Source organism: Microcebus murinus, chromosome 5 (genome assembly GCF_040939455.1).
Source record: "Microcebus murinus isolate Inina chromosome 5, M.murinus_Inina_mat1.0, whole genome shotgun sequence".
Taxonomy (NCBI): Eukaryota; Metazoa; Chordata; class Mammalia; order Primates; family Cheirogaleidae; genus Microcebus; species Microcebus murinus.
Window position 1 is genome coordinate 56,342,985 of NC_134108.1, and position 20,798 is coordinate 56,363,782.

The 20,798-nt window shown below is 36.2% G+C and overlaps 1 protein-coding gene across 3 annotated transcripts in view; it reads left to right on the plus strand.

Annotated features, from left to right (window-relative positions):
* Positions 1-2,148: 2,148 nt before the first annotated feature.
* Positions 2,149-20,798, plus strand: part of ASCC3 (activating signal cointegrator 1 complex subunit 3) — a 318,336-nt gene continuing 299,686 nt past the window's right edge. The window contains exons 1-3 of one of the 3 annotated variants that reach the window (XM_076003099.1): positions 2,149-2,438; positions 15,972-16,102; positions 19,937-20,087. In XM_076003099.1, the coding sequence (XP_075859214.1) occupies positions 16,013-16,102; positions 19,937-20,087 (241 nt within the window). In that variant the 5' untranslated portion in view covers positions 2,149-2,438; positions 15,972-16,012. The other 2 variants (XM_012738813.3, XM_076003097.1) reach the window with 2 other exon arrangements.

Below are 20,798 nucleotides of genomic sequence, written 5' to 3' on the forward strand. Positions count from 1 at the left end.
CTCTTAAAAAAACAAAACAAACATTTGGGAAAGTACCAGGAGATTATACAGAGGACAAGAACAGTTCTTAGTGTTCAATTAAGTATACATCCTTCCCATGGTATCTGCAGGAGATTGGTTCCAGGACCCTCCCACTATCCAAAGCTGAGGATGTTCAAATTTCTTACATAAAATAGTATAGTATTTGCATGTAGCCGACTCACATGTTACCATATACTTTAAATTATCTGTAGATTACTTATCATACCTAATACAATGCAAATGCTATGTAAATAGTTCTTATACTATATTGTTTAGGGAATAATGACAAGAAAAAAGTCTGTGCATGCTCAGCACAGACATACCCATCCATTTTTAAAAAGATATTCTCAATCCAAGGTTGGTTGAATCCATGGATATAGAATCTATGGATATGGAGGGCTGGCTGTATTTCTTTCTAGGCAAGGACTGTCTAATAGAAATATGAAACAAACCACCATGTAATTTTAAATTTTGTAGAAGTCATATTAAAAGCAAACAGTTGAAATTAATTTTAATATATTTTATTGGCCCAACATATGCCAAATATTATTTCAACATGTAATCCACATAAGAATTATGATATTTTACATTTGTTTTCTAAATCTGTTTATCTGGTATGCACTCTGAACTTATTTCCTTTTTCAAGTTGGGCAAGCCACATTTCAAGTGTCAATAGCCACATTTGGCTAGTGGCTACCCTACTTTATATGGCAGTTATAGGCAGTATATTTTCAATTTCTTTCTTCTCCTTTAAGCCTCTGGAACTGTGATGGGAATAAGCTGTCATGTGAATTCTTAGCATTTATTGTAAACACCTCCCATTATCATGTGGACTTCTTGCATTATTTATTTTTTGATGAATTTGTCTTGTCTCATAAACTAACTTGTAAACTCTTTGAAGGCCATAACCATAGACTCATGGAATCTCAAGGCTGGAAATAACTTTAACATAGCCATCAACGAATTCTTCTCTTGATGTGTGGCTCCCTTGTACCAAGTCCCTATTAAGTGAGCATTCAGAATCTACTTGATGTCAAATCCAGTGTATTAAGGTATCATTTGGCTAGTCCTAGAAAGGGATCTTCTTTTCAGGTCTGGAACCTGTTTCTCTGTAGTATGCAACGTGAAACAAATCTACTTCACATGATGGGTCTCTTCATGTTTACAGACAGTCCAGTATTTATCTCTCTTCTAGGTAAACCTTCACAGCTTGGATCAATATTTGTTCACTTGTCATGCTTCTGGGTTCTCTTCATCATTTTTCTCTTTGCTGAAATAATCCCAACTTGACTGCGGTCTTTTTAAAGTGCTGAAGACAGCACTTCAGATGTGGTCTGGCCAGTGAAGAACATAGTTGGATCACTATTGGCTGCCTCTCTACAAAACACAGTTCTACCAGGCTGCGGGACACATTACCTGAGGAATGTGAGGAAAGGTGGGGATGGAAGAGGAGAGCCACAACGCATTCATACCATTTTTGCATCCTTGGCTTTTATCCAGAACTCTACACACATACAACACACGATTCTTCATGTTAGCTAGTTTTTCTTAATGTCTTTCATTTTTTCAATGGAGTTAAGAATCTTCTGGCTTTCTGGTTTTGGTGGAGGTACTCCAACCAAGGGGCCAACCGTTAGAGATAACTTCGTAAACACTAAGCTGCGAATCTAGAAAGCTTTAGGAAAGCTGGACTTGAGACCAGAGAACTGTGTTTAAAGTGTCCAAGAGCTAGAGGGCTCTGACTGATGATGAAGACAGCATTATCCAGTTCTTCTTCATTTATACTGCTCTTCTCTTTCACCTTGAATAGGAATTATTTCCTTCACATATTCACTTTACGGGGAAGGGCGGGGAAAAGACGCGAACGACTGAAGTAAATGCAAGGGAAGACTCAGCGGGTAGACAGCTGGAGTTAGCAGGTGAGGCTCAGCGCGGGTATCCACCACGCTACTGAGTCCTCGGGAACGCGCACTTGCGCGCCCACACGGCCCGAAGGCGCATCCTCGCCTCCGGTCGAGCCCTTCCGCATCCCTCCTCCGAGCGCTCGGGGCCGGAGGCTGGACGGCGGCGCGCGCACGCAGGCTGGGTCGGGGGAACCGACGTGCCGACGTACCGACGTTGGCGCCGCTGTGGGCGGCTGACGTGTAAGCCGGCGCCCGCTCCACCCATTCCTTCCTCTCCGAGTGTGTGGGTCTGTCCGGCGTCTGGAGGTCCTAGCGCGAGGCGCCCCGTGGCTAGGAGCGACCCCAGCAAGGCCGGCGTTGGGTGCGGACGAGGACGCGGCGGTGCAGTTGTACGCTGGTATCCTTGACCCTGCCCTGCGGTCTCCACCGCGTGGGAAGTTAAAACCGAAAGGAAGGGAGGCGCGGAGACAGGAGCAGACGGGTGATGGGAAGCGCGTGAGCCAGGGTAAAGAGGTGAGGAGGAGGAGGTGGGTGGAGGAGGAGAGGTGTCGCGGCCTGGGGAAGCGGGTGGAGCGTGGGGCCAGACCAGGGGAGCTCGCCGGGCGATCCTCATTCTGCCTCAGGGGCAAGTCCCAAGCTGTCATCACTGCCCGTCTCACTCCTGGAGTTTGTAGGTGGGGTAAGGGCAAAAAAATGAACTCAGGCCACATATTGCCCAGCTGTTAGGCCACAGCGTGGTCAGATGGAGTGATTTTTCTTTCCTGTGCGTAATTTACTTTCATTATTATTATTATTTTTTCTGTTACAAAGCCTTCGTAACTTAGTTTTCGGCCCTTAGATTTTTTGGGAGAGAAATCTTCCTCCTTGTATTTTCCCCCACACATTGAAAAGTAGACAGGATAGTTGACCGTGGAGGATTGTGGGTGAAGTTAGCAATGGAACAACCTAGAATACCATTTTGAAATAAGTAAAAGTGTATGTGTATGTGTGTGCTAGGGAGGCTTTGTGGATACTGTGTAGTTGTTTTTAAATAGGTTTCTTATCATAAGTTAACTTCTTCATGAAATGCAATGTGCTCATGTATTCGCTATTCTTTGGTTTAAAAGAAGCATAGTTCTAGGGGCAGCTAAAAGTTTGATATGAGTGATACCGCCTGTGCAGTTCAAACTGGTAATTAATTTTCTGTCTTTTCCTAAGTAAGATTAGGTTGAATAGCCAATATCTCCATCGCCAGAATTCATGTTTCAAAGATTGAAATCATTTTTCAGGTTTTAAAAGTATTCTCAAAATTCGAGATTCTGTTCTGGATTGTGCTCTAGTTCATGTTGTATCTTTTATTTTTAATGATGGTTATAAAGTATTACAGTCTTGCATGAGAAAAATGATCCTTAGGGATGCCATTTAGTGTAGGCTAAATAATTTTAGTTGTCTGAATTAATTTTTCATGGCTTAAGCATTCTTGATCTCTGCTGAACAGTTTTTGCTGTAGATAGGGAGCCAAAAGGTGGGGTGTTAAGTGAAGAGGGCTGTGGGAGTCAACAGAAGTTTTTTAATATGGAAGTTGCTACAGCACGTTTCTAAGCTTTGGAAATGATCCAGTGGAGAAGAAAATATCACTGATAAGGAGAGGAGGGGCAGTTTCACTTTAGCAGCTTTTTAATCACTTAATCCCTAGGACTTGAATATATTTTTTCTTGAATGAATTAATGAATGTATAAAACTGTTTTCACCAGATGCAGTTACTTTCTTTTATCAGTGCTGGATAAAATGTGGACTAAAGTACATTGGTTAACTCCTTTTTCAAATGGTTATGAGCATTGATTAGGTTATAGCATTCCTTGATTTCTAGATTACTATTGTGAAAGTTGCAGATTCCAGATTTAATCACTTTTGTCAGGTCCAGACAAAATAGGGCCTGGAAGGTCCAAAGGAGAGGAAGTCTTATGCTTACATGTCTGAGATAAGAACTGTTTTCAAGGACATTCTAAAAACCCTCTTCCATTCTTCTCGTGCTCTGGTAAGTCTTGCCACTAGATATTGGACAGCCATAAATTAGTAATGGCATTTCCTCTAATGAAGTGACAACTCTGGCTTTGAACCCCTGGAACCCATGATCTGTTTCTAAGCAGTTTATGTAAATCTCTTTTGCTAATAAAAGATCCCCTTTACTGTTACCTTCCCAAATGCACTGGTGGCTGGATTATAATTATTATTCTATTATATTCCATAGTAAACCCAATATATTTAGAGATAATTTTCTCTACTGTTTTTTTTTAGGTGGATACCATCTTGAGGTTTTAGTGTTTCACCCTGGTGTACTTGGTGTTCCAAGGCTTTGCGTTTGCCCTTACAAATGGTCTATTAAGTGTGACGCTACTGTAGGCCAGTTAGATATTTTACTTCGTGTTCTTTTTTCCACTAAAACTTTTAAAAATTTGGTACCTATTTCAAAATTTGGTTATTACCCTAGACTTAAAAGGACTTAGTATTTGTCAGTAGAGTGAAGAAAGACAGATTTTAAAATGTTCAGAGTAGGGTTGCCAAGTAAAATAGAAGATACAGAATTAAATTTGAATTTCAGACAAACAACAAATAATTTTTTAGTATAAGTATGCTCCATATAGTATTTGGGATAAACCTGCATGGGACAAACTTATACTAAAAAATTATTTATTTACTTGAAATTCAGGTTTAACTCTGTATCTTGTATTTTTATTTGTTAAGTCTGACAACTGTAGTTTAGAGGAAGGGTTTGTTTGATTCTAAGTCTGAAAATGAAAATGCAAAGGTAGATTCTCAGAGTTTGGGTCTCTTGAAAATGTAATCTTCACAGTGTAGTCACACATAACTGTTATTGTCCAATCAAGTTCCTTGTTTGCTGCTGAACAGGAAGCCAATATACTGAGGCAGTGGATATTACAGCAGACAAAGTGTATAATATCATAGGTGCCATGCGAGAAGAGGAGTTGAGAGGAATTTCCCAAATCCATCTCCCTGAGGATTTGGGAGCCAGAGTTTTTAGATAGTTTGGTGAGTAAAGGGATAGGGAATTGGCAAGAGATGAATTCCTAGGGTTAGGAAGCAGAAATTGTCTTCTTGTGCTGAGTCAGTTCCTAGGTGGCAAGACCAGTTCAGTTGGTTCCTTGATATGGGCCATGAGCCTGGTTGGGTCAGTTGGTCCACTGGCATACGGGGTCTGGAAAATATCTCAAAGACCAGCCTTAGGTTTCACAAGTATGGTGTTATCTATCGCAGCAATAAAGAAAGCTAAGAATCTTCATGACCATCAGCTGTGTGCCTCCTGAGTAGCAAGCAATTATAAGGAAGCATGGCTGGTTTGTGTGTGTGTGTGTGTGTGTGTTTTAGCTATGCCTATATCTTTGCAGAGTTTTAGCCCCTACTGCACAGTTCCCACCTTATGGTCTTTTATTAATTTCATAAAGGGCAGTTTCATAACTGATGATCAAGAAGAGGGAGATATCTCAAGAAACCAATGTTGTTATACCTGGTTATTTTAAGAGCATGAACTAAATATGGAAAGAAGAGTACACAAACCAAAGACAAAAGAGTAATTACCATAGTGTCAGGTGCTTTTGCACTGGACCATTGTGGGAAGAGTTAAAATATGCACTGCCTAATATATGGTGTATCTACTCCATGTTTTCTTGAGAGTAATGGGTGTGCTTGTTTGATCTTTGTGGGATATTCTTTCTGACTATTTTTGTCCTCATCAGATGCTGAAATATTCTAGTCACTTGTTTGCCCAAGGACATTTAAAGAAAATTATTTTTTTATTCTTTGCTAAAAGTAAAATTAATATATGACTAGGAGTCTTCCATAATATAAAAACTTTCTGATTCATCATTATGAACCTGGCTAGGTTTTTATTTTCTCCCACTTTTGGGTAGGAAACCTGGAGTTAATATAAGTAAAGCGAATAAGTTAGAGAATAAGAGCTATATACCAATTTAGTTGTTTTTAAACATTATATATTTTGTTATATGAAAAATATACATCTGTATATTATCTTTGTGTCTCTATTCTCCATACTCCAAATGTATTTTTAACTTGATTGAGAACCATTCAAGAGCAGTTGCTTCTTGCTTAAGAATGAGTTAGGATCTAAAGTGAACTCGTTAGAGTAAACAATCTGAAAAAGAAACCAAGAAAGTAATCCCATTTACAATAGCTACAAATACAATCAAATACCTAGAAACAAACTAAACCAAAAAAGTGAAAGATCTCTATAATGAAAACTGTAAAATATTGATGAAAGAAATAGAAGAGGATGAACAAAAAGGAAAGATATTTCATGCTTATGATTTGGAAGAATCCATATTGTTTAAAATGTCGATACTACCTAAAGCAATCTACAGATTCAGTGCAGTTCCCATCAAAATACCAGTGACACGCTTCACAGAAATAGAAAAAGTAATACTAAAATTTATATGGAACCCCCAAAAAACCCAGAGTAGCCAAAGCCATCCTGAGCAAAAGGAACAAAACTGGAGGAATCCTGTTACCTGACTTCAAATTATACTGTAGAGCTATAGTAACCAAACATCACAGGTACTGGCACAAAAACAGATACATAGACCAATGAACAGAATAGAGAACCCAGAAATAAATGCACACATATATAGTGAACTTACCTTCAACAAAGTTGCCAAGAACTTACTGTATAGAAAGAACAGTCTCTTCAATAAATGGTGCAGAAAAAACTGGATATCCATATGCAGGAGAATGAAACTAGATCCTTATTGCTTGCTATAAGCAAAAATCAAAACAAAATGCATTAAAGACGTAATTCTAAGACCTGAAACTGTGAAACTACTAAACACCTTGAGGAAATGCTTCAAGACATTGGTCTGGGCAGTGATTTCTTGGGTAATACCCCCAAAGCACAGGCAACCAAAGCAAAATTGGACAAATGGTATCACATCAAGCTAAAAAGCTTCTGCACAGCAAAGGAAACAGTCAGGAAAGGGAAGAGACAAACCACAGAATGGAAGAAAATATTTGCAAACTACCCATCTGACAAGGGATTAATAACTAGAATATATAAGGAGCTTCAACAGCTCAGTAGGAAAAGTCACATAATCCGATTAAAATATGGGCAAAAGGATCTGAATAGACATTTCTCAAAAGAAGACACACAAATGGCCAATAGGTATATGAAAAAATTCTCAACATTATTAGTCATTAGAGGAAAGCAGATCAAAACTACAATGAGATATCTCATTCCAATTAAAATGGCTTTTATCAAAAAGCCAGGCAATAATGAATGCTGGCAGGGATGTGAAGAAAGGGGAGCCCTTCTTTGCGGTTGGTGGATATGTAAATTAGTGCAACCACTATGGAGAATAGTGTGCTGGTTCCTCAAAAAACTGGAAATAGCCCTACTGTACAATCCAGCAATCCCACTGCTAGGTCTAGTTCCAAAAGAAAGGAAATCAGTATATTGAAAAGATAGATGTACTCCCATGTTTATTGTGGCACTATTCACAATAGCCAAGATTTAGAATCAACCTAAGTGTTAATGGATGAATGGATAAAGAAATTGTGGTACATATACACAACAGAATGTTGTATAGCCACAAAAAAGAATGAAATCCTGCCATTTGAAACAACATGGATAGAACTGGAAAACATTATGTTAAGTGAAATAAGCCAAGCTCAGATAGACAAATCTCACAGGTTCTCATTCATATGTGGGCACTAAATATTAAAAACAGTTGATCTCAGGGAGACAGAGTAGATTGGTGGTTACCATAGACTGGGAAGGGTAGTGGAAAGGGGGATAAAGTGGAGATGGTTAATGGGTATTAAAACATAGTTAGATTATTAGATAGAATGAACAATATTGGGTAACACAACAAAATGACTAATCAGCAATAAGTTAGGGTATACTTTAAGGGAGTGGAATTGGAATGTTCTTAACACAAAGAAATGATAAATACCTGGGGTGGTAGATATGCCATTACCCTGATTTGATTAATTTACATTGTGTGTTTGTATTAAAACTTCATATGTACCCTATAAAGATAATATAACTATTATGTACCCATAATAATTTTAAAAATTAAAAAAGTATGAAGTCCGCTTCATAAAGTGTAATGTTTTAGTAAAAATGTGATTTGGTTTTAAGTAAAAAAATAAGGTGAACTTGTTAGGTGGAAATTACGAATAATTACAAAACCCTTGAAAATCCTTTAAGAGGACACCAGGTTGGCACAACATACTGTCTCTCTCAGTATGTCTTACACAGCCATGTTTTTCTTGCAGACCTGGAACTGCAGACAGTTTCTTTAGATGAATTCCAGGTGAACAAGTTGTCTTATGTTTAATGATTATTCACTCTGGAGCAAGTATTCAATACATGAAATGATAGGTAGAATTTGTAGTATAATTGTCTGTCTACGCCTTTTTTTTTTAACCTACTGTTTTTGATATATTCAAATAAGGTACATTTGCCTATGATGTGAACCCACTCTTAACCAATTGATGGCAATAAGGTCCAAAACAAGTAAGAAGTAAAAGGCTAAAATTCTCTTTAGGATATATCATGAAAAATCACTCACTTTGGAAATGGCATAATACAGGATTATATATATAATGCATCTCATAAGGCTGGTATTTTCTGACTTCTAATCTTGATAGTGTTAACTGTGTTACAACTTGATTGTTTTTAAAAGGTGCAAAAAAATATAAATATTCTAGTTTATGGGTACAAAATCCTATTTTAAGTATTAAAATTCTAAATTCTGTGATTTTGTTTTTGCTTTAGAGATGGAGTCCCTCTCTGTCACCTAGGCTGGCTTGCAGTGGCACAATCAGATCACTACAGCCTTGAATTCCTAGGCTCAAGTGATCCCCTCAGCTCAGCCTCCTGAGTAGTTGGGATTACAGGCATGAGCCACTGTGCATGGCTTAAATTCTAATTTTACTCCATTTATAATCTGCTCCATTATTTCAGTGTTTTTATCCCTTATCTGCACTATATTACTTTGACTTTTGACTAATAATTCCCCAGTATACATAATTGCCAGCAAGTAACTGGCTGACTTAATACTTATTAGGAAATAAAGTTTGGCTGTTCTGGAGATTTTCTTATTTGTTTATAATGAAAAATACAGTAACTTTATTTTCCTAAAGTTGCTATCAAGCAGCCCTACCCTCTTAAGTGTTCAGGAGCACAGATTTGACATATGAAGAATACATCTTATAATTTTTCTATGTGGTACTTGAGAATAATGTATGCCAGAATGCTAGCTGATTGATTATTGGTTACTATTATTTCACAAAGGGAAATATACTGCTGTTAGATATTTTTCTCCTTATTTAGAATGTTAAAAAGGGCTATTACTTTTTCAAGACCATTTTTTTTATTTGTACATATTTCTCATCACCAATTTAAAGATTCATTCAGATAATCATGGTGGGTACTTTTGACCAACAAAAATAGGCTTTTACGGTTTCAATCCCTTAGAATTATATTTGTTATGAAGTGTTATATATTTATTATTAAAGGAATTTTTCACTTATGTATTTGTCATTTAGTAGGCCATACTAAATGTGGAATAAAAATTACTGAGGTAATGACTGCTGTGTAAGCCAGTTTATCTTAATGCTTATTCACTCTGATCTTGTAAACTAGGAATTTTAATCATGAACATGTCTTGTCTGGACCTCAAATTTAGCACTTAATCACTTGTCCTTTTGCTCCTGTGTTATGAAACCTTAACCCTGGATCATACCAATTTATTTCTATGCCAGATTGTTGCTACTCTAAATTTATGGTTACCAATATGAGCTGAACATTCATTGCTACCCGAAAATCCTTTTCTGGTGTGTTAATCAGTTTCCTTTCTTATTGTTGATGGCAGGATTCAAACATTTGGCTCCATCTTGAAAAATTCCACCTCATCATCTTTTTGAATAGTGTCAGCATATTAAAAAAAAAAAAAAAACAACCCTAGAAGTCATTTTGATAGAACTCCATTTTATCACATTTTTCTCTCCCCATTCACCCTCTGCTTCACCAAACATTTGCAGTTCCACTCATCCCTCCTTAGTGCTCCCTCTTTCATCCAAGTCTGTCTAGACCTGTACTTTTCTTCAGATTCTTTCCTACATTCTCAGGGACCTTCCTCCATCATTCATAGTCTTTCTCCTGATCACTCAACCTTTCCCTCTCTATATGGATTGTCCCCTGATTATAAAAATGTGCTCAATTCTATCTTGTATTTTAAGAAAGTTTTAACCCTATTATTTCACTATGTCCTGTTTTTTTCTCAGCCAGGTTCCTTGAATGAATAGCATGTACCCATGTTTTTTCTCTTTTCTCCCTTTTGCTTTATCTTTCAACCTGCTGAAATTTGCCTTCTCACACTATTCTTTTGAAACTATTTATGCTAAAGTCATATAGGACCTTAGAGTGGAAAGTACAATGAACTCTGTATCATAGCATTTGAAACTTTTTCTTTTGTGGTATCACTTTGTCTATATGACAGCTCCTTTGCAGATCTCTTAGGACTCTGTCCCTAACCCTCTACTTTCTACTCTCAGGAGGCTTTTAAGGGTAGACAGCATGAATGGATGTCAGGGCATTCATGCAGCCTTTGAAATGGAGTAGAAAATGTTGTTTATATGTGTGTATGTCTGTTTTCTTAGGAGGAAGGTCCACAGGTTTATGTATACTTGATTTAAAGGAATATTATGTTCATCCATGGTTTTAACTATGATGGAGCGATAACACTAAATTCTGTATTTCCAGTTCAGACCTCTGGTAGGAAGTCTAAAACTTACATCCCACTTGATGGCCCATAATTCAGACTTTCCAAAACAAAATTTATCCAAACAGTATTTCCTCTTCCTGTATCCTCTCTCTATACATAGGTTCCACTTTTCAGCCTCTCCTGAGTGCCCTGCTCCTTTCCCCCTTCATCTTCACATCTTATTCCATGTTGATTGTATCTTCCAAACATAGTCACTTAAATCTATCCTTTTTTGGCTTTTCCCTGCTTTAATTCTGTCGTCTTTCTCTTTTTCCTGGTTTATTGAAGTAACTTTCCAACTGGCTTACTTGTCTCCAGTTTGATCCTGCTTCTATCTGTTCATCACACATAAGTCTGAGTAATTTTCTACAATGCTAAATTTTTTTCAATGACTCCGGTTATCAGGATGAAAAGTGTCTAATTTGAGACATGTTTGTTGGGTCTCTACTTACATCTTTAAAGCCTTATTTCATGACTCTCCAAATATACATTCTGTAGGGATTTTTAAATGAATAGGTATGTTATTTTAGTTTTCTCCTTCATACTTTCACCTCTTGGAATAACCTTTTCTTTCTTTTTTACCAGGCTAATTGAAGTCCTTTAAATCTCAGCTCAAGCTCAGCCGCCTACCTCCATATCTCCCATGCCCTCCCCTACCTTGAGATGCTCCTTCCCAGTCTTCTTACAGTTGTAGTATTATTATTATTGCAACTATTTTTCTTTCTTCAAAACCGTACTGTAAACTCATCATTGAGGGCAAGTGTAGTCATACCAAAATTTTTTCTTTTTTCAATATCTAGAGCCTCATAAAGTTTCTAGTATATGATGGATGATCTATAAATATTTACTGATTAAACGAAGATTTGAATTTTGTTTTCTCAATTTGACTTTAATATATTCCACATACACTTAAACGTTAGGATTCTTTTTACTGGTACAAAGTATGAGTCCTAAAAAAAAGTTCTGTAAACCTCATTTATACCCAGTGCCTAGTACAGATCCTGGTAGATAGGAAAAACTCAAATATTTGCGAATAAATTATTTATGGGTGACAATGAGCTAAAGAGCGATTACACCATATTTAATGTTGGTCATTCAGCCTGAAGAAGAAAACAGATAAAACACAGCAAATCAACTAATGTGTTTTCCTTCATTCTATCAATTATAATGCTTGCTGATCCTGATGAAATCTCAGGGTGCTTTAAAGTTTCCTGTTAGTGTGGTGTATAACAATGTGACCTCATTACCAGGTCCTACTGTTAGATTGCCTCTGAGAGGTTGAGTATATTATCTTATTTTGTTAGGATTTGCTAGGTTTGTGAGTTAGAATAAAAATCAATGAAGTATTCCTACCTTCATTGGAAGTAGTGGCCCCAAGTATCCCACTTATTCCTAAGACCATGCCTGAGGCACGGTGTTCCTATATCAATATCGTATTTCTCTTGTTCTGATACTACAGTTTGAAAGCACTAACTTGTGTGGTAAAAGGTAGGTTCTGAGGCAGAATATGTTCAGTTTAGTGTCAGAACCTTTTTTTAAAGACTTACGACTTCAGTCATCATGAATACCTTTGCAGCCTTTCTATGTGGGTAGAGAATTTAAACCTCAGTGCCCCAAGGCATCCACTGTATGCTTTGCTTAGTCTTTATGGATGATATTAACTATGTATAGTTCTTGGGAGAATTGAGAAAAAAGTCACTCAGGTCACTTTCAGTACAATTTTACTCTCTTCACAGACCTCAGTTGAGAAAAACTGGTAGGAGGGATCTAAATAGAGGCCATGGATTTCTTTTTTTTTTTATTTCAGTATATTACGGGGGTACAAATGTTTAGGTTACGTGTGTTGCCTTTCCCCCTCTTTCCCTCCCGAAGTCAGAGTTTCAAGCATGTCCATCCCCCAGATGGTGCGCATCACACTCATTATGTATGTATATACCCATCCCTTCCTCCCTGCTCCCGTCTGCCCAATGCCCGATAAATGTTATTCCTATATGTCCACTTAGGTGTTGATCAGTTAATACCAATTGCAGTTAATTGGTTAATTGGATCAGTTAATACTCAGTTTGCTGGTGAGTACATGTGGTGCTTATTTTTCCATTCTTGGGATACTTCACTTAGTAGAATGGGTTCCAACTTTATCCAGGAAAATGCAAGAGGTGCTATATCACCATTGTCTCTTACAGCTGAGTGGTACTCCATGGTATACATATACCACATTTTAGGCCACGGATTTCTTAATAGGTGAATTTTCTCCTTTGTTATATTGACTTGAAGCAAAATTGAATGGTTATTTAAGAATAGAAGACATCATCTCTAAGACAGTGGTTCCCAAGTATGGTCCTTGATCATCTGTTTCATCTGCAAACTTGTCAGAAATGTAAATTCTCACACCTCATCTTAGTGCCATCTGATCTGCTTAATTGGAACATTGGGAGTGAAGGGTAGGGGGGAGCCTTAGCAATTTTTGTTTCAAGAAGCCCTCCAGGTGACTTTAGTGTGTAAAATAAAGTTTGGGAATTTCTGTTTTATGCTGTCCACTGACTACTGATTTCATTTTTTCTTATAAATGCTCCAAGGCGTTACCCAGTGTTAGAAAAATCCAGATGTGATTCCCTGAATCATCTTGTTTCAACAAATGCTCTCCTGAATTCATTCCCAGTGGGCAGTTGAAATCTAAATCAACTAGCTAAGAAGTTTATTTGCAGATTGGATCATTTTAGTTTTCTGATTAAAATTCTCTAGTGTGATGTAGAGAATCCACTGTTTTCCCCCAGTTTTCATATCAATTCCTTGCTGATTTATAGTGTAATTATGTATGTTTTTAATACTTTTATCTGGTCAGAAACTAGTCAACCTGAGCTCAAGAATGGATTTTATACTTTAAACTGTCATTTAGAAAAAAAAGGCAAAGAATGTATGGCAGAGAGTGCAGTAGCCTGCTAATCCTAAACTATTTTCTGCTCTGTTTTTGCAGAAAAGTTTACTGACTCCTATTCTTTATAGCCTCCTATACCTAGACCATTTTTAACTGTTCCACATGTACTTGAGAAGAATATGTAATTCTTAATCATTAAGTACAAGTTTCTGTATATGATTGTAAAATCTAACTTATTGCCTTATTGCATTGTTCAAGTCCTCTATAGCTTTATTGCTTTTTTTGGGGTGGGAGTGAAGAGACGGTTGGCATGACCTATCAATAATTGATGTTTTTAAAAAATTTTTTTTCCAATTTTAATAATTTTATTTTTTACCTGTCATTGACTTGAAGCTCAATAATTGAGGTCTTTATGCTTCCACTTTGATGTTATACTTGTCACTTCTCCTACAAGTCTATTTGTTTTAATTTAATAATTTAGGCTATTTTATCAGAGCATACAAACTCAGAACTTTTATGTCTTCTTGGTGAGCTGTATCTTTTATTATTTTGTAGATTTTTTATCCCAAATACTTTTATTTTTAAAATATATTTTGTATTATTTAAAGTATATTTTGTCTGAGCTGATATTTTCAATATCAGCTGTTTGGTTATTTGCAGGAAGATTTTATTATTTTCTTTAACTTTCAACTTCTTCTGTCCTATGTTTTTAATGTAACTCTAGTGTTTTTTGTTTAACAATTTATTCTGTCAGTCTTTTGAATAAGTTTATTTTATTTATATTTATTGTGATTATTAATGTATTTTGACTTGTTTGTATTTGTTCTGTTTAGTCTAAACTTTGTGACAGCATACTGGGTTTCTTCAAATCTTTCCGAGGTCACCACTTTTCTCTTTAGCTGTTGCTTAACCTATCTACTCAGTTAATTTAACAATTATATATATTTATTTCTAGAAGTTATATTTTCAAATGTGCCTAGTGAAGTTTTTTATTTTTCACTTTTATTTGTTAAACATTTCACATAGTTATTTTGTATCTAATTCTCATTTGAGTCAGTTTTTTTTCAAGTATTAAACTTTCTAATAACTTCAGGAATACAGCAATCAAGAGGAAAAGCAGGAAGGAGCAGTGGTTTGAGACATACTGTATGCTCCTCTCCCTGCTGGTCTCCTTTCCCCTCCAGTACTTTTCTTCCCGTGTTGGACATTTTGGGTTAGATAATTCTTAGTTGACCTCTATCCACCAGAAGCCTGTAGTCCCCCTTCAACTCCCTTCCAGTTGTGATACCAAAAGGACTCCAGATATTGCCAGTTGTCTCATGGAGGAACAAAAATCATCCCTAGCTGAGAAATGCTTTAAGGACTTGTATAGCTTATGTGAAGTTCTTCAGGTAGCCAGGCCTTAAAAATCTGTAGATTGTAGTTGTTTTATAATAAGCAGTCTTCAACCGGGAAAGTGTTAGCCTATTTGCCTAGAGGTTAGTTGTTTAGTTGTCAGCATATTATTAACATATTATTATTAGCATATTATTAAGGAGATTAGACCAGGTCATCTGACTTTTCTTTTTCCCTGGGTGTTCTTCCCCTTCATCAGCTGCTTTAATTCTTTCCTCTATTCTCCAGTCTCCCTGTTACCATTATCTTATTTTCATTTTTTTCCTTTTATTAATTTAACATAATTATTGAGTACCAAAAATACTACAGTCCTGTTCCATTTGCTGGGAGACCAGTGAAATAAAGGTCCTTTCTATCATGAAACTTGCTTGTTGTGGGGTGAGACAACATATATATCAGTAAGTAAATGAGAAAATGTCATATATTAATTAGTGCCATAAAGATAATTAAAATTTAGTGCTTTGATAGATAGTGACTGGGGAGCTGCCCTGTTTTTTAGATGGAGTGGTCAGGAAAAGCTCTGTCTTTGGAGGTATCTTATATGCCAAGATTTTTATGTTAAGCTAGCTATGTGAACATCCAGGGGAAGAGCATTCCAAGCAGAGGGAAACCACTAGAAAGTTGTATAATTTGAAACCATTGAGCATTAAACAAAATTGGGGAAAAGATGGGCAAATGCTTTTATCTCTCTCAATATTATTGGCAATAGTAACATAGTATTTAAGTCCTGCATGGGGGAATCTGTAGAACTCAGGGAATGTTATAGTACCATCTAGAAATAAGGGTTTGTTTCTTTTTTGTTTCTCCAACCATAGCCAATGTGCTATTTAAAAACAATCTCCAGGAGTAGAAAATGTGTCAGGAAAATTATTCAACATTGGTACCAGTTGCTTTTTTAATTAATTAGTTTCTTTTTTCTCTTGCATAGGTCAATTTGTTGAGTTTGATTACTTCTCCCACCTCCTCTGAACAGATAAATATCATATTGCTTTGTTTCAGTTTCAGGTTTCTGGTTGTATGGATCACTGATTGAATAATAGATGGCTTTACCTCGTCTCACAGGAGCCTTGCGCTCCTTTTCAAATGTCACCAAGCAAGATAATTATAATGAAGAAGTAGCTGACTTAAAGGTAATTTTTTTAGTTGAAAACTGTTATAACCACAGAGCATGGGCCACATATATGATGTCGTTTTTCTCAGTCCTATGTGCTTAAAATGGAAATTTTATCTTGTTTAGTGTGAGACTAAATGGTGAATGTGTATACTGATAATTCCTATGGGAATACTTATGTTAAGCACTTAAAATTGTATTGGCAAAAGGAATAAACAGAACTGTGATAAATTGACTCCTTTCTTAGTTTTTCTGTTGGTAAAGTCCCTGCAACAGTTAATTTTATAGTTCAATCCAGTAATTTGCCTCTGGATCATCTGTCTCTGGTAAAATTCTTATCAAATGAACAGAAACACTACCTTAACATGGGAAATATGGATGTTAACTCTTGAACTCAGAGATTGATCTTATAATTGACTTGAGCTTGTAAAAAAAAATGTTAAGAAAGACATTTAAGACTTAAAAAACACTTATTTTAAAAGCTACTTTATAACTGATTCTTCAGAAATAAATTGTAGTAAGAAACAAAAAATAAGACCAGGCAAGGTAGATCATGCATGTAATCCTAGCAGTCTGTGAGGCTGAGGCGGGAGGATGGCTTGAAGTCAGGAGTTTGAGACCAGTCTGAGCAAAAGAGCAAGCCCCATACTAAAAATAGAAAAAATTAGCCAGGCATGGTGGTGCATACCTGTAGTCCCAGCTATTGGGAGGCTGAGGCAGAAAGGATCGCTTGAACCCAGTAGTTTGAGGTTGTAGTGAGCTATGGTGACGCCACTGCACTCTAGTCAGGGTGACAGAGTGAGGCTCTGTTTTGACATTTATAGTAAAGACCGACCCATGCGTTAGTAGTAATTATGATATGGAAAAGTTTTCTTACATGAGTCAATTTTATAATAAATAGTGCTAATTTTACCCTTGCTGTAAATACAGTTAGATCCCACCAGAGCAAAATGGTTATCACTTTGGAATATCACTTTTGTCTTACTGAAAGAACTCCTTCAGTCTGTTTCCCACATCGATTGGATAACTGCATTTTCTGAACTACAAATTAGGGCTACATGGTTTGGCAAAGAATTTCTTCTGATGGGTAAACTTGTATAAGTCTTATAAAGGTACAAAATAATTTATGTGTAATTACAAGTTTAATAATATTACAGAAACAATGAGAGTATGTGACACCAAGACTTTACAAAATTCTATATATGTAGTTACAAAATATTTAGTGGAAAGACTCTTAGAATTAGTTTACACAAAATAACACAAAATACCACCGACTGGATGTCTTAAACAACAGAAATTTGTTCTCTTACAGTTGTGGAACTAGAAGTCTAAGATTAAGGGATCAACAGGTTTCATTTTTTTCTGAGGCTTCTTTCCTTGGCTTGCAGATGGCAGCCTTCTCACTGTGCCCTCACATTTTCTTTCCTCTGTGAGAGCACATCCCTGGTGTCTGTCTGTGTATCCAAATTTGTTTTCCTATAAGTGTACCAGTCAGATGGGGCTAGGACCCACCCTAATGGCCTTATTTTAATCTAATCACCTTTTTTTGAAGGGCCAGCCTTATCTTAAAATCCAGTCAGTTCCTGAGGTACTGGAGGTTAGGACTTCAACATATGAAATTTGAAGGGACACAATTCAGTTGTAACATACGGATTCTGATCATTTGGTAAATGTGGAGCTGTTTCTATTACTACGATGGACTTAATTATTTTTAATCTTTAAATTACTCTAGTTTCTTCTTGAATGTGATTTAGTAGTATATGCATCTTCTGCTTCGAAAGACACAAGAGACAAAAGAGCAAAAGTTATAGCTATTCATACTATTTTTATGTATTTCAGACATCTTTGAAATTATTTTTAAGTTGCTGAAATTTATAAACAAATTCATAATAACAGTTTTCATATTATGGATGAAAGCTGTGGAGACATTTAAATACATAAAAGAAGGATTGGCTTTTCACTAGGAAAGGGTAAATGTTTTAGAAGCTTAGCTGTAGGGTGAACTCTATAGGCCTGAAGCTGTATGAACTGTACATGTGAAGAAACGAACCATGTAATATAGTATATGAAGGAACTGACTTTGCTATTTTTTTTTAAATCATTCATTGCAATTGCTGACTCTTTATTTGAATCTATTGTAGACTAATAACCTTGTTTCCTAGTTGTTTGGAATTTTATTGCTAAAAGTACTTTTGTAGGTTTATAATTATAGTTTCACTCAAGACTGATACTAAGAAAAAAAGATTTGTGATAGTCTTTTGATAGATTCCTCTTCTCTAATGATACAGAATTTTATTAGACACAAACCAGTTAACCTTCTTGACAGTTGCAGTTGTTTTACATTTTTTGCAGCAATTAAAATAAGGGTATATTCTATAGAGTTAATATTGCTTTCTTAAACTTGAATTATTTCCTGCCCTCAACTTGCAAACAACCCTTTTGCAAGTTATTCTGTGTTAAGAATACAACAGAAGATTTAAAAATTTAAAAGTTTATAAGGACTGCAGGCATATCCTATGTCATTTCATTGGGCTTTTAAACACTTTTTTCCCCCTGAAAAAGGAAAGTAGCATATATAAGCCTCATTTTAATATAACTTTTTATCTTGAAAACTGTCCAACATATATACAAAAGTAGAGAGAAAAATAAGACAAACCTTTGTGTACCTATGGCCCCATTATAACAACTTAATTCATTTTACAGTCGATCGTATTTCATCTCTACCTTTGCCCCTTCTCCTCTCCCTAAACCCAGGTTGACTAGCCCCATTTTAAATTAGAAAATAGGCAGGAAAATAATGGTGAATTATGTATTATCAGTTCAAGAGTAAAATTATAGTTTTCTTTCTGACCCACTCCCTTTTCATTTGGTTAGAGGGCTTTAAGAGTTTTATCTATGAATCAAAGCCAGTGGTCTGAAATAAATTTTTTTACTTATTTCTGTGGTCAGTTCTTGAGAATGGAAAGAGCCTCAAGAAGAGTGTTTATAGAAAAGAATCTCCTGAATGCCTAACGTGTTCTAGGATCATACTTAAGATAGTTATGCTGACTTGAATATATTGAACCAATCATGAGAATCTAATTTTCTATAAATGCCTTTCGTCAAAAAGCATGACATAAAGTTCTTGTTTATAATAATCTAAGCTATCTTAAAAACAAGCAGGTATAAAAATGGAAAGAGGTATGTAGGATGTTACCAGTTTTTATTACCTGGATGTTAAACTCTTTTACTTTGCTTTACTTTTTACTTTGCTGTATGAAAATGATTTCATAATGAGCATGCACTATAATTAAAACAAAAAAGCTTTAATTAAACTATCTTTTAACAAATGAGAGTCTATGAAATCACATTTAAATAAAACTTGTTCTGGCCAGGCGCGGTGGCTCACGCCTGTAATCCTAGCACTCTGGGAGGCCGAGCCGGGTGGATTGCTCAAGGTCAGGAGTTCAAAACCAGCCTGAGCAAGAGCGAGACCCCGTCTCTACTATAAATAGAAAGAAATTAACTGGCCAACTAATATATATAGAAAAAATTAGCCGGGCATGGTGGCACATGCCTGTAGTCCCAGCTACTTGGGAGGCTGAGGCAGCAGGATTGCTTGAGCCCAGGAGCTTGAGGTTGCTGTGAGCTAGGCTGACTCCATGGCACTCACTCCAGCCTGGGCAACAAAGCGAGACTCTGTCTCAAAAAAAAAAAAAAAAAACTTGTTCTGAGAGCAGTCAGTTCAGATGTGATTAGATGCAATTTTGAATTCTTGTGGGTAGTGCCAAATGGTATAATGTAATGCAAAGTATATGTAGTAATGATGGATTTGAGAAGAACTTTAATTTCTTGATTATGCTCTCTGTTTCAGATAAAGCGATCCAAACTTCATGAACAAGTTTTAGATTTGGGCCTGACATGGAAGAAGATAATACAATTTTTAAATGAAAAACTGGAGAAGAGTAAAATGCAAAGTATAAACGAAGACTTAAAAGAAATACTACATGCTGCAAAACAAATAGGTATAGTTTTGTGGTTTTTTTTTTTTTTTTTGTTTAAAGAACTAATAAGATTCAAAAATAGATTCCTTGTAAACAGATTCCTTGTAAACTATATAGTGAAAGGCTAAAATTTCTAGGCAGGTATTCATAATTATGAAAGACAGTCTTATCTCTCAGTGAGGTTGGGGTAGAGAATGGTGAGGTAGAAGTAAATTAGTAATTATAATATGATCATGCATGAGGGATTTGTAGGAATTTAGGTTTTGAAAAATCTTTAATGTAGCTCCAAGGAACCTTAAAAAGCCATGTAGTCTACTTTCTTGTTACAGAGGCCCACCTAGCACATAGTGAATGGCAACACTTAGCTGTACTTTCACTTTGACTGCTTCGATTCCCACTACACACTAACATTTTCATCAGCTGATTATATTTGAAGGAAAGTATAATTTGAAATTATAATACTGTATACTTAGGGTACTTTTCCAAGGTTAGAAACTAAAACAAGTAACTCTCTGCTAAAATACCTGAGTTTGTACAGTGAAATTCATCATATTACTCCAAACTCTGATAACTAAAAAGCATAGTTAACACTACTGTAGTTCTAAATTTTTCAAATTCAGCAGGTTTGTACCTACAAAAAGTCCAAAGTCCTACTCTGTTCCTATGTGATCTGGCTTCCTCCTTTCTCTGTGACCTCCCATATCCTTGCCCTTACTTGTGCTTCAGACACAT